The following is a 15,193-nucleotide window of genomic DNA, read 5'->3' on the forward strand; positions in this document are numbered from 1 at the left end:
TGGTCCAGGGCTTGGCTCAGGAGTAAGAAAGTAGAGTGGAAAAATCCACTAGGAACTGTTAGTGCCAAGGGTGAGCTTGAACTCTTGAGCCACTCTGCAAAGTTCCTGCAACTCTGCTGCTGTTTAGGATATATGAGCTGTGATTACAGTTGATTACCTCAAAAATCTGAACCATACAGGGAGAAATGACACTTCCTGTTCTTAAACCAATCTGTGACTTATGATTTTCTGTTTATTCATATCTATGCTTATTGTCCTAACCATTGGTGATATTAAAAAGATAGGCCTCTGACACTGCCAGATTACAATCAGAATACATCTGTCCTGACTTTGGAGTAATCATATGCATAAAACACTGAGAAAAAAAGCAGGTGTATATGTAAGAAAATACTCATTTAAAAAACTGCTGAAGGCTGGGAAGGTGGCTCAGTGATAGAATGCTTGCCTTGCATGCATAAGACCCGAGGTTCAATCCTCAGCACCCCATAAGCAGAAAAAGCCAGAAGTGGCACTGTGGCTCAAGTGGTAGAGCGCTAGCCTTGATCTGAAGACCCAAGGGACAGTGCTCAGGCCCAGAGTTCAGGCCCCATTACTGACAAAAAAAAAAAAAGAAACTCCTGAATTCCCTTTTAAAAACAAACAATACCAATATATAAACATTTCCCCTTTATTACAAGTGCTGTTCATAAATCAACAAACACCCGCCTCTTGAGGACTGACAGAGCCACTCCATGCCTTTGAAGTTATATAAAGGAGTTGTATAAAGGAAAGGTGATAACTCCTTTGAAACACAAAGAAAAGACATTAGATTGTCGGATAACTTTTCCAAGAATGCACCTACTATCATTGCAATGTCAAACAGTTATAATAAGAGGAAAATATATTAATGTTACAACTGTACATCAACCTAACAAAAACTATTCAATTTTATGTATATAGTTTCCATATATAACTTTCTGTGAACTCTGTACTTCACTCACACCTATCAGTATATAGCAAATTTCTTTTTTTAAATTTTATTGTGAAAGTACTGTACAGAGGGGAAACAATTACATGGGGGGGGAGGGAAAAAACACATTGCATAATTCATTATCCACATAATAACTGTTCCTGCTACGGTACCAAGGTCTTTGTCTATTAACCTTTTCTGAATTTCACTTTGGAAAAAGAAAATCTCCCAATAATACTTTCCTTGAAAAGCACATCTTTAATTAGCTTTCTAGTAACCTCAGGGGGAGGAAGGCGAGAGATTTGTTTATACTTTATTGAAGATTTCTTACTACAGTGATAAAAGCAAACCATTCTGAATCCGTTGTTATTTTTTTCAATTTTCTGATGCAAAAACAAAATACAACAAAAGATCATAGTTATCTAGTTCTGTTTTTATTCATGTAAGTCAGAAGTGAAAAAAGATTTTTTTTTGCAAAAATACTCTGTTAGTTGCATGTCTTTGTACATTGTAAATTATTTCTATGGCCTCTCTTGCGCTTCTGTACCATGGTCTTTAAAAATTATGATTATTATTATTTAAGTGCTACATAAAGGCACCTATATTTATGGATTATTATATGGTGTTTCTTTTTTGGGGGGGGTCCAGTCGTGGGACCTGAACTCTGGGCCTGGACACTGTCCCTCAGCTCTTCAGCTCAAGGCTAGCACTCTACCACTTGAGCCACAGCGCCACTTCTGGCTTTTTTCTTATGTGGTGCTGAGGAATCAAACCCAGGGCCATGAGCATGCAAGACAAGTGCTCCACCACTGAGCCATCTTCCCAGCCCCTCATATGGTGTTTCAATATAGTATGTCTAATGTTCAAATTAGAGTAAACGTTTATTTTTTCTTTATGATTGAAGCATTCCAAATCCTTTTCTCTAGGTGCTTTGAGATTCAGAGTATTTGATTGTTAGCTCTCGCCATCTTGCTCTGTAGCACAGACCAGCACTTCTGACTCCTATGTAACTACATATCCTACCCTTTGACCAAGTTTCCTTTACCCCTGCCCCACCCACCTCTCAAGCCTCCAGGTCTACTCTCAGCATCTAGGAGACTGTCTATTCCACACATGAGTGAGATCATCTGGGATTTGTGTTTCTCTGCCTGCCTTATTTCACTTAACATAATATCTCCTGCATGCTCATGTTTGGTACAAATGGCAGTATTTGTAGATCCTGATGGTGATCAGCTGGTGGTCACTTAGGTTATTCCTATTTCCGGGCAGTTATAAACAGTGCTGACCATGGGAACACAGGTATCTTTTTTAAATTTTTCATTGTGAAAATACCGTGCAGAGTGGTTACAATTACTTGGGCAAGTTAATGAGTACATTTCTTATCAAGCATTGTTGCCTCCTCCTTTGTTTCCCCTTCCCATCCCTTCCCATCTCCCTCCCCCGCCCCCCCCCCCCCGCCAAAGTTGTAAACTTCGTTTTTCGACATAACGACTTGTACATCTCATTGTTGCAATGCACCTGTATCCCTATTTAAATGATTTGTTTTTGCCCTTCCCCTACACAAATTATACCAACATCATATACAATGAAAGCAGGGGTTATACTGTGGGGGAAGGACATACAAAGCAACAAAGAAATAATCTTATAAATATATTAGAAACAATAGCAAGAAAGAAAAAAAACATTTGACTTCTTATCTTAGGGTTCATTTCACCTAACATCAACTTATCTGACTTTTTCTACTTGTCTCAGACATATACTAGTTACTGCAAATAAGAGAAACCATGGGACCTATGTTTCTTTGGACCTAGCTTACTTCACTTAATGTAATTTTTTCCAAGTCTTTCCTTTTCCTAACAAATGGGGTAATGTCATTCTTTCTGATGGAGGCATAGAATTCCATTGTGCATATATACCACAACTCCATTCATAATAGTCCCACAAAAAATAAAATACCTAGGAATTAATTTAACCAAAGAAGTGAAGGACCTCTGTGATGAAAACTTTAAAAGCCTGAAAAAGGAAATCAAAACAGAACTTAGAAAGTGGCAAAACCTCCCATGCTCCTGGATTGGAAGGATCAACATGGTGAAAATGGCAATACTTCCCAAGGTTATCTACAAATTCAATGCGATACCTATCAATATTCCAACCTCATTCTTCAAGGAAATAGAAGAGGCAATCCAAAAATTCATATGGAACAATAAAAGACCCCTAATAGCAAAAACGATCCTTAACAGAAAGAACAGTGCTGGAGGAATATCAATACCAAATTTCAAACTCTTCTACAAAGCCATAGTAATCAAAACAGCTTGGTACTTATTTTTAATTTTTTGAGAAAACTTTATTCTGATTTCTATAATGGTTGTACTAATTTATGCATCTTCCAGGCCTCTCTTTTCTATATAATCTTCTAAACACTGGTTATTTTTTGTTTATATTACTCTTGAGGTGACATCTTATTTTTCTGATAATAGCCAAACTGTCATGAAGTAATTATCTCATTGTGGTTTTGAGATGATTTTTTTTGATGATTATTGATATTGAGCATACAACTTGTTAAGGTTTGTGTGTCTTATTTAATGGTTATTTAGGTCATTGCCTGTGTGTGTGTGCCGGTCTTGAGTCTTGAATTTGGAGCCTGGCCACTGCTTTTGTGTACAAGGCTCATGCACTACTAGCCACAAATACACTTCCAACATAGTTTGGAATTTAATGACCAGGTTGCCTTTTAACCACAATCCTTAGATTTCACTCTCCTGTGGAAATACATGAAATAAAATTTTTTTTTGTTTGTTTGTTGGTTGTGGGGCCTGAATTCTGGGCCTGGGCGCTGTCCCTCAGCTCTTCAGCTCAAGGCTAGTGCTCTACTACTTGAGCCACAGTGACACTTCTGTCTTTTCCTGCTTATGTGGTGCTAAGGAATGGAACCCAGGGCCTCATGCATGCACGGCAAGCACTCTACCACTGAGCCACCTTCCCAGCCCCTAAAATTCTTTTTTTTTAAAGATAATTTCTTTTTTTTTTTTTTTTGTCGGTCGTGGGGCTTGAACTCTGGGCCTGGGCGCTGTCCCTCAGCTCTCCAGCTCAAGGTGAGCGCTCTACCACTTGAGCTACAGTGCCACTTCCGGTTTTCTGGTGGTTTATTGGAGATAGGAGTCTCACGGTCTTTTCTGCCCGGGCTGGCTTTGAACCACGATCCTCAGATCTCAGCCTCCTGAGTAGCTAGGATTACAGGCGTGAGACACCAACGCCCGGCTTAAAGATAATTTCTGATAGATACTTCAGAGAATTTTCCTTAAAGGAAAACAGGTCAGCTTATTATTATTTTTTTTTAGAAAAAAAGATCCCTTTCCTTGTTGTTTTAACCTTATTCTGAGCTCCTAATATTACTAATGACTTTTAGTAGAAAAGAAGAAGGTGAAGTTTTATGAAACTGACTGGCTTGTCTCTTTTGTAATGAAAACTATCTGCTATTTCTCACTATCCTCCACTCTCACCAACACCCTAAGTCCGAACAAACCCAAGTAACTGGGATTACAGGTAGAAGCTACTAAACCCAGCCTTTCACCATTCTTTTCCTGGAAATTTTTGGTTCATATTTTTTAGTTTAAATCATTTTAGTAGAAAAGTAGAAGAGAAGAGATCAACCCTTGACAATTATGAAGAATCAATAGTTATTTATAAGTAAACTGAAAATAGTTTAGCTTATCAAAGCCAGTCATTGCTTGCTTTTACAGTTTTTAATAGTGACAATCTTTTTTAGGAGCCTTTCTTCTAGCTCTTTGAAGTCTGGGAAGTCATGCATTCATTTATTTGTTCATTTATTAAAAATTTACAAAATACTAATTTTTTATCCTGGAAGGCAAAATGGTAATTTTCCTCACTTAAGTGCTCCATTTGTGAGGAAGTCAATCACCTAAACTGTAACTTCCTTGATTTTCTTTCCAATAATTATTTCTAGGATCCAATGACTATTTACCTTAAAGGATTAAGAAGGTCTGAAGCTGGTCCCCTACTTTGAATGGTCTGTCACATTAAGTCAGATTGATTAGACTTAGGGAACTGGATGTGTAGACTCATTTTTAATTTTCTCTGCTTCAAAACTTTTAGGAAGGCAATTACTGTTGTATATGCTGAACATAGTGGTAACCAGCATTGCATCGTTTTAATACCATCCTTTTGTAATAACTTGAAATCTTCTTACTGTGTGTCTTTTCTAACTATGACATTTCTGATAAGGTTTATTATTGATCATAGATCTGTTCATTAATTATGTGCATATTAATATATATGCATATTAATGCATCATTAATATACATGCATCTTAATAAACAGACTACAAATAAGCTTTATCTGTCTTGGACTGGATGGTGCTTCACAGCATGTGCTGAGTAAAGTCAGAAGAAGAATCAGTCATGGCCACTGGTGACCCATCCTTAGGTATCAGGCTCTCTCTGTTCCTTTTTGCTCCTTCTTGTCAGACTAAGTCATCCTTCCTTTAGGAGCTACATTACAAGAAGGTCAAGAGCCAATTAATATCCCAAATGCAAACAGAACATTAACTTTCTGGTTCTGGTATTTCAAAACATGAAATACAATTGAAGCTTTAGATGATGTCACTGAAAAGGCTGCTTACTATCTGTATTATGAGTTGGGACCTTCACACATGCCTGTAATCCAGCTGCTCAGAAAGCAGAGATGAGGGTCACCGTGAGAGATCAGCCAGGCAAAAAGGTAATGAGATCTTCATCTAAACAAATAAGCTGGGTATTGTGGAGCATGCCCATTACCTCATTGATGCAGTGGGCGTAAGTAGGAGGATTACGAGCTAGCCCATGACAAAAGCAAGAGAACCTATCTGCAAACTAAAGCACAAAAAGTATGGGGCATGGCCCGGGGACACAGTACTATCTAACAAATGTTACACTGTGTATTCACCCCACCCCTTGCAAAACCAAAACACAAAACAAAAAGTGTGGGAATTCAAGCAAGGGATGTGTATACCCTGAGTTTTTTGTTTGCTTGTTTTCACAATTTGATTGTTTTTCACTTTTTTTTCAGGTCTCACCCAAACTCATGCCGATGCAGCAGATTAAAACTTGAAATGTGAAGTAGACATTTGTCGTAGGCTGCTGTTTGAAATGCATGGGATTTAATTGAAGTGTCATCAGTAATCACAATTTGTATATTAACAAGAATTTTTGGACTAGTTTTCTTTTTTCTAGTGTTTCAGGATTTATGCGTCCATATAGACTTTGTTCTCTCAATTGTGCTATGCCGTTTTAATGGAAAACAAAAAGGCAAATGTTTTATAGTTACCTTACTTGATTCATAAGTGCCGAGAAGGTTGTCTTTACCATTGGTGCTTGCATGGGATGTATCTTCGAATTCTCTTACAGCATGATAAATTATGTACAGAATTCTCCAAAATGAGCCCCAAGAAGTTTCATTCATGTGCTTTTCCTTGTGTCTAAACTATTGACTTTAGTAGTTCTAAAAGAAAACTAATGTTTCTGTGAATTCGTAATTAGAAGTTCCCTATAATGTTTGTTTTTCCTTCACCCTCTTCTGACTTGGATGGAGGGGTCCTTGATTATGTAGTTATAGTTTTCCTTTCTAATGCATCCTGCCTCCTTCTGTGATTCCTGTAGCTAAATAGGTAACCACCCCCCCCAAAAAAAAAGGGAAAAAGAAATATCTTTAGGAAGAGAGAAGAAATAGTTTGTGAAAGAGACCAAAAGTTATAGCATACATTCATGCTGACAGCTTACCAAAAAATTGCCTTTATAGACAACCAGCCATCTTTCTATGCTTTGCCCAAGCTGAGACTAACTCCAGGAAGAGGGCTAGAAAATACTGACCCACTTGTATAGTTTTTCCATTTAAAAACAGAACAATATTCCTCTGTATGCAAAAGGATCCTAGGGGTTATTGAACTACCTGTACATTGTTTCTCCTGATGCCAACAATTGTAGATAATTTACCATGAATCCTAATCATGACAGTAGAATGTTAAAAAAAAAAAAGATACTTTTTAGGCTCTCATTTCTTTGCAGAAAAGATTCTAGATATTTAATAGCTTTCTACAGAGAGTCTTCTATTTAGTCTGCATCTAATACATAACAAAGTAATATTATTTCAGCCTATGCAGGTAGGGGAAATAATGGTGGACATATTCCAGGTTTGGAGAGCTAGTGAGCATGTAGTAAACTTGGTATATAAGAGCTACAATTACTGCTTATCCTTAGAGGTATCTTCAGTACCAAACATTTGCCTGAGAGGAATTGTTTCAAGAATATCCTGGGTATCTCATAGGAACAAGTTTAGGTACCTCAAAGCTAGACTGAACAGCTGGCTTCTGTACATGGGTAAGCATAGTACAGAGCAATATATCATTCTTCTGGCACTCATTATAGGAACTTTTGTTTTTAAGTGAGGTTGTCATTAATACTCCTGCCATTCAAATATAATATTGAAAGAATAAGTTGGGCTTTTTCTGAGTCACACACTCCACATAAAGAATACTTGAGGCTAGCTGCAATGTTGAAAGTATACTGCTGGTGACGAGAACCCTTCAGAGACTGTCCAAGGTCCATGAGAGTAATATATGTCTATATTGGAATTGTGATTTGGAATAAAATTGTATTATTCGTAGTTATTATGTACTCAAAATACTTGCTTTATCATTCCAGTCTGCTACTTTAATGTTAGATAAAGATGATCTAAACATTGGCAAAACCTAAGTAAAAGACTTGATATTCTTTGTCAAAGATTTACATGATGTTAAGAAATTCAATAAAGATTCCATCTGATAGAGATCCATGTGTTTGTCCTTTTTCTCATCTACAAATGATGTGGCTAAACCTGAGAATAATATAACAGGCATTGTTAGAAGAGCCAAAAATAATGTCAGAATATCACTTCTCATCAAGTTGTTGCCTGAGTGGTGTGTGTGTGTGTGTGTGTGTGTGTGTGTGTGTGTGTGTGTGTGTGTGTGTGTGTTCATCGAAGAAAAGATATTTCCAGTCTGAAATAAATGAAGCTCTCTCGTCAGGGCTAAATATGTCTATAAAAGTTGATGATAGCTGGGTACTGGTGGCTCACGCCTGTAATCCTAGCTACTTAGGCGGCTGAGATCTGAGGATCACGATTCAAAGCCAGCCTGGGCAGGAAAGTCCATGAGACTATCTCCAATAAACCACTAGAAAACCTGAAGTGGTGCTGTGGCTCAAGTGGTAGAGTGCTAGCCTTGAGCTGAAGAGCTGAGGGACAGCACCCAAGCCCAGAGTTCAAGCCCCACAGCTGACCAAAAAAAAAAAAAAGTTGATTATGAACCCCTAACATGGTAATGTTTTGCCTTTCTCTAACAGTTTCTTTTATGATACTTATCTATTATTTATTTTCCCAGTCGTATGTTGAGGTTTGATATATTTTGAAATGTTTCCTGCTTGTCTGCCCAACATCCATGTTGCCTGCTTATTAACAGGCATCTCCTGCTTGGTCACCCCAAGACAAAAAAGGGGGGCAGCTTCATAGGATATCTTACTTTTCCTAGGATAGAGAAGTCAGTCCACTCTTGTTATAAATAAGTCTTGACACTGAATGCACATGTAAAAATGGAGATGAGAGAAGTCAATTGTCTCACTCCTCTCTGACCATCGAATTCTGAGAAAGAGATCTAGCACCAAAATTCATTATCCCACTAATTGAACATACTAAGACTTCCCAGGGAGAGGTAGGAAAGAAAATAGAGAATCTGAAGACTTTAATAAGGGAATGAAGAGACAATTACTATTTTTGTTTAAACACTATGATTTATAAAATACACAGAATATGCTAGGTAACTTATTTGATTTTCACAGTAACCTGCCAGAAAGACATTATTACTTCCATTAAAATTAACTTAATTAGTCAGAGAAAAGTAATGTCTACCAGCTCTTTAATCAAATTAGCCTTTCAGGGTTAATGTTGGATTTTGCCAAATTAGTAAATGAGATGTGAATAAAATCCCCAGAATAGAACCATATTTATTGCTCTCTGATAAGTCATAAAGCAGCCCAAACTTTACAACCTAATGAGACAAATGCTCCCTTTTTGTTCCCTTTTGACCACACAAATTTTGTACATAGCCTAGTTCACCCTAAAAATGGGTACTTGTCAAAACAAAGATGATGATGCCACTGAGCCCTGAAAATGAAAGGTCCTATGTAAGGTAAGAAAGTTCACCAGACACCAAACTAAAGGTCCAACAAGATGCACTTGATCATTTCAAAAGAACAACTTTCTAAAATCCAGTTTCTTGTGCACTAACTTTTCTCCATGCTCAACATCAGTTGCATTCTAGACACATTAGTTGAACCCCCTGAGGCTGATAGTGCTAACCTCAAATGTTAAAGATGACATGGAAAGAAGATCCCTCTAGTCCCTCCACAAAAAAAAGTATTTCTGGAAGGAAGAAAAAGCATTATGGGTGAGAAAGAATTAGGACTCAGCAAAACACATATCAAATCAGAAGATTTCAGTGTTAATCACTTTTCTTGGAGTCCAAGACACCATCAGTTGTAAAATGGACTTTGGTTTTACTTACTTCCTCATCAGTTATAAAAAATTTTGTAAGCATATTGACTTTCTAATGCTGTCTCCTGGAGCCATGTGAGTTCACCAAGAATTCTCTGCCCCACTTTGGAGAGAGTCATTAAATGCTTTCTATAGCAGTTAATGGTCCAATGGGATCCATGTGTCTTGGTATGAGTGCATTTGTAACTCAGAGGCTTCAAGTGACTTTCACCATTATCACCTTGACCATTTCGTCACCGTCGTGAATATCATATCATACGTCGAAGTTCTTTGTCTATAAAGAAATTATTTTGTAGTCTTAAAATAATGTTTTATGCTCACCTATGTCCATCATATTGTTATTGAATAAAATGTGTATGTATAAAATCTACAGAGATTTTAATAAAGCCAAATACACCTGCCACAAAACTCTGTACAAATCAAGTAATTTGTGACTTAGTATGATCTGTACCGAAATCACAAAATGAATTCTGCAACTCAGAATACTGCGGTTCACCAACGATGCAAAGCTCCAGGAAGAAGTGGTGAGAGGACAAAAATCAAGTATCACATATGCCTGATTTGAGAAAAATCTAGTTTCGATGAGATAATAGAGTAATTGAAAGGATATGAAATGAAACGATTCTGGCCCAGAATAGGGAGTACCACTCAATGGCTATTGTAGTCGTTTGATTATAGATGTTTTATTGTGGAAGAATATTACATAGATACAATCTGTTCTGAAGGGGTCAATTTAAATATTCTGGTGACTCAGGAAATGCAGCAATGAAAGTGCTACTAACCAAACAGAGCCAGCTGTGTTTTTCAGAAAAGAAGCAAATGTGAAATGACCTCATTGTCAATATATGGTGGAGAAGAAAAATGTTCCAAGGACATCTGAACTGGTGGTATAGCTGAACATATCTACAAAAGTTAACTCAGGCATAAACTTCAAAGTAAGTTGTTTTGGAAGAAAATTAATTAGAAGGTAAAAGTAGTTTAACTAACTGTTCTATACATAGATTTATATATTTATATTGTATGATTGTACAATTAATAAATGTTTTGTTCTTCATTTTATTATAGTAGCAAAGAAGACCAACCAAAAAGTGCATAAAACCTATCTATATAGTGCAGAAAAAGAGCAATTACGTAAAATATCACAGATATTCTATGAATTTTATCTACTAATATTTTGCAAGCACTGATTTTATTTTTTATTAGTACAATAAGAAAGTAATTTGAGCTTTCATCCCACAACCATCTTATATTCTTCAGTATTGGGGAATCTCATAACATCATCTAGTTAGGAAATTGTTAATTCATGAGGACTAGAAAGTTTTTTTTTTTAATACCTCGAATAAGGCCAAATAGTGTGTCAGCCCCCAGCTGTCAATAGCTTGGTGGTAGAGCACATGTTAGGCATGTGTAATTCACACACACAAACTTCACCTCTGAATAATAACAGAAAATATTGGTGAAGTAATATTACAAAATGTTGGCAATTATTGAAATGAGAGGTAATAAGTATATGAGAATTTGAAACACCATTGATTTTTTACTTTATATGTTTGAAACTGGAAATATTAAAAAGAGATTTTCAAAGGAAAGGTGTAATACACATATATACGTATAATAAACATACAATGCTCTATGATCATTAGTTTTGAACTAGGAAATTCAATGATGGCCTCAAGTTTGGGAAAACAATTTAGTCAAGCCGAATTGTAATCTCATTGGAAGAGAAAATATGAAGACAGGTTTAAAGGTCAAGTTTTCTTTCATTCTTCGAATTCCCTGTTGATTTAAAAAAGTACAACTACTCAGTGAGCACCTTTTCAGGCCTTCTAATGGGATGTTATTTTAAAAATGTACATTGCTCATCAGCAATTACATTATGTCCAGGTCCTTCTATTTTTAGGAATCAGATAATAAACATTTTTAAAGTAAAATGAGAAATATTACTCTTTTTTTAAGCAGGCAAGGAATTGCTAAATAGATTTGGATGGATAAAACTGGCCACAGGAAACTACCAGAAAAGCTGAATAAAATTCTTTCCCTCTATCCTATAAAATTGAGGATATCAAAGAGGATGCAACATTGTTGAAGAAAAACAAGAAGCAAAGAAGAAGAAAAGAAGAAACAGGAAACAAAGAGCATCATGAGGTGATTCTTGAGCTTGACGTGCAGTGGCATTTTCTCCTTTGAGGCACTGCTAATTTATAAAATCTGTGGGGCCAAAGCATTGAGAAAGTAAACAGAAAGTGACAGTTAAGAATCTGAGAAACTTAGAAGAGTTTGAACTTCCTTACAAATGGAGAAGATAAAAATTGGAAATCAGAGCCAGCCAGGAAGAAAGATACCCAACAAAATACCTTACAAAGACAAACGGTTCCACCAAAGTGCTATTCTTTAGAAGTAAGAGTAGAATGAACATAGGCAAACCTTCATAAATACAATAATTGTCTGAGGAAATAAAAGAACTAATGTGGTGGGTGGGTGGGAGAGGGTAGAAAAATAAAAAGAAACTTCCAGTAGCCATGAGAACTCATGCAGGGGAAAGGGCATTTGGAGCTCTCTAAGAAACTATATACTTGCTATGCTATTGGAATCAAAGAGAAAAGTACAGGGAAAGAATCAATGAAATCTTCATAGGATTCATGAGAGTCCTTTAAATACCCAGGTGCTAGGAAAAACTCAAGTTGGGACTAAGACAAACACAACCCACTTCTCTAGAATATTTCATGTCTAGACATCCTAGACTGTCTCTTGCCCTTATCAATGTTTTCCATATTTGTCACCTCTTTGAAGCTGTCAGAAATACTCAGATACTATAATTGTTCCCATTTAGTAAAAATATATTGTGCATTAAAAAGTGGTGAAAGATGTGCCAGTCTTATGTCAAATCTTTTCATCACCCTCTAAGGCTTTAGTCTGTTTCTTTAGAAACAGAGAAATGTGTAGTCTTGCTCAAGGTTATACAATTAGAAATAGTAGAATTTGAGCATAGATAAGTTAGCCCCCAAAGCCTGTTCATAAGCTTGAGAAAGGAGCAGTTAAACACAGCTTTAATAATGAAAACTGTCGCCTTAACTGGCTGATCCTCAGCTATTCCAATAGCAATAATGGGCAGCCAGCTTTTCTAGCAACTGCACAGAAATTACAAGTGAAATACAGTTGTTATGCAGATTGTTTAGCTTAGCAACCAAAAGCAAACAAAATTCACAGCTTTAGAGGACTTTGAAGATTTTTTTTTAAAAAAAGCCTTTTTCACTGTATTTGATTCCAGTGTCCTGCATCTTGTATATACATTTTTCTAATTTGGGGAGGGGAAGGGAAATAACAAAATGCTTAAATAAGGATACAGGTTGACCCATTGTAACAATGAGATGTACAAGACACTATGTTGAAAATGAACTTTACATCATGGGGGTTGGGGAGGAGGGAGGAGTTGGGGAGGAGGAGAGGGAAGGGATGGTAGGGGAAAAACAAAAGAGGGGGTAATAATGCTTAATAGGAAATGTACTCATTACCTTACTCATGTAACTGTAACCCCTTTGTACAGTATCTTTACAATAAAAATATATTTTAAAAAGCTTTTAAAAAGGAACAAATGATTGTTTAAATGGTATTTACATGAGTTTCCATGAATGGATGATACAAACTAAAAGAAAAATATTTTATGTTCTTTTTAAGAAGCACAAGACTGCTATCAATTTGAAGAGACATGGTAGAAGTCTAGTTCAAATAACTTTCTACAGTGTCCTAAAACACAGCTCTGGAAAAGGCAATTACCAACCAACAGCCAGGGGTCATTTGTGTTCCTCATTATTAAATACACATTGGGCTTAGTGTTAACTTGTACTTGTTTTTCCTCCCAAATGTTGTTATCAAACTCTTCTTAGCTATAGTTCCAGTGGACATTTTTCATACTCCTATTGAACCATGATGTTGATAGTTGTGGGAATTTGAGCCAGGATGTGGTCCTTTACTAGACAGCACCTATTAGGGCTTTACAGACAGATGCCCTTTGATAAATGATGATGGCATCACAGACCATGAAGCCCATAATAAAGTGGGAATACTGGAACTTGGAAACATACTTTAACCAAGCCTAACCTAACCTAACCTAACCTAACCTAATGAAAGTCATGGTTAAGCCACATAGTCACTTTTGTGACTTTGAATTCTCATTCATTCTTATGCTTTTTGGATCTGCTTCTTTTTAAAAAAAAATTGCATTTCACTCCATTTATTTGATTTCCTTCCTTGTCTCTGTCTGTGACATTGAACCCTTCAGCCTCTATCTACAGAGACTTACCTAGTGCCCACAGTTACTGAGATCTGAAATGCATAGTCATGTTTCTGGCAAGCCCAAATTTCCCTGCAACATTTTAATCTGTAGCTAAGTGTCTCTAGATTACTCAGGCAGGTCTATGATTAGGAGACATGAAATTCATCCTATGGCTGACTTTAGCTGGTCCTCAATCATCCATTCTGAATCTTCTTCAGACATCATGAGGCTACACTGCCAACAAATCTTTCTCCTTCTCTCCTTTGACCATTTGATGTATAAATGTCTAACATCTAGTCTTTTCTGGGATCCCTTCTCATTTTCTCTCACACCAGCATTTTCTCTAAAAGAAAAGAAAAAAGTCCTTGCACATTTAATTCTGTCTTGGCGTTTACCTCTTAGAAGGCCTAGATGATCACAGTTGATATTAATTATTATAATTTTTGCATACTGCCAATTACTTTGTCTCCTTTTGTCTTGCTGAACTTGCTTGGTCAAACCACCTGTTTGGTTGACTATATCTGTGATCTTCTTTTATACCTGTTTCCAAGCATGTGAGCATGGCTGAAGATAAAATGGCAACCTGCTGATTGATCTTAATTTTAATTCTTGACTCTGGAACTTCAAGTATCAGGCAATTTCCTGCTTTCCTGATTCTCTTCTCCCAATTTTAAGAGAACCATGTCACATTTTCACTTTTTTTCTCTAGACCTCTTATACGTCTTTTATTGTTTGCATTCATAGGCCAAGACCTTCTTTCTTAATTCACAAAAAAAATCACAATGATCTTCCAAGAGTTCACTAGTGCAGCTATATCTTTTTGTATCTTTTATGTATGTCCTTTTGCTTCTGTTGGAGAAGAGGTGAAACTTTATGGAAGTAAAAGAGGTCTCTTTTTCTGCTCTTTGCTTGACAGATTCTAAGCTTACTTTTTTGAGGAAATTTTCCTTCTTTCTTTAGAATTTCCTCTTGGTTTTTTGGTGGCAAACTTTTCCAAGTTATTACAAGTTTACAAATATTTTTATGTCAAAACTGGTTCTATATTACTTTTATGAGTTTTCTCTTGTAAGTGGGATTAAAGTTAGTTTAAAAAAATCAAAAACTAAAAAAATACAGTTCAGCAAAGTCTGGTGAAATTGAGAAGGATTGAGATATTCTCAGTTACTTTCAGTGGTTTCTGTTTGGAATCTGAACCAAATATCTCATCATAAACATAAAGCTGTTCACATTCTTCCAAACAACAATTATGGAATATCTCTTACTATGACAGATATTTGGGGAACAATGTGTATTAAATTTTCTTTCTATTCTGAGGATTTTACACTCAAGTAGAGAGGACATACATTAGACGCTGCTTAAAATTATGTTGAACCATAGAGGACTTGAGCAAT

At 36.4% G+C, this 15,193-nt stretch overlaps 1 protein-coding gene across 1 annotated transcript in view; it reads left to right on the forward strand.

Moving 5' to 3' along the window:
- The window catches only part of Oxct1 (3-oxoacid CoA transferase 1), a 129,438-nt gene extending 121,668 nt beyond the window's left edge, over positions 1-7,770 (forward strand). The window contains exon 17 of the mRNA XM_013018597.1: positions 6,014-7,770. Coding sequence (XP_012874051.1) covers positions 6,014-6,055 — 42 coding nt within the window. The 3' untranslated portion in view covers positions 6,056-7,770. The remainder of the gene's footprint in view (positions 1-6,013) is intronic.
- The last annotated feature ends 7,423 nt before the right edge of the window (positions 7,771-15,193 follow it).

This window comes from Dipodomys ordii, unplaced genomic scaffold (genome assembly GCF_000151885.1).
Source record: "Dipodomys ordii isolate 6190 unplaced genomic scaffold, Dord_2.0 Scaffold41, whole genome shotgun sequence".
In the NCBI taxonomy this organism is placed as follows: domain Eukaryota; kingdom Metazoa; phylum Chordata; class Mammalia; order Rodentia; family Heteromyidae; genus Dipodomys; species Dipodomys ordii.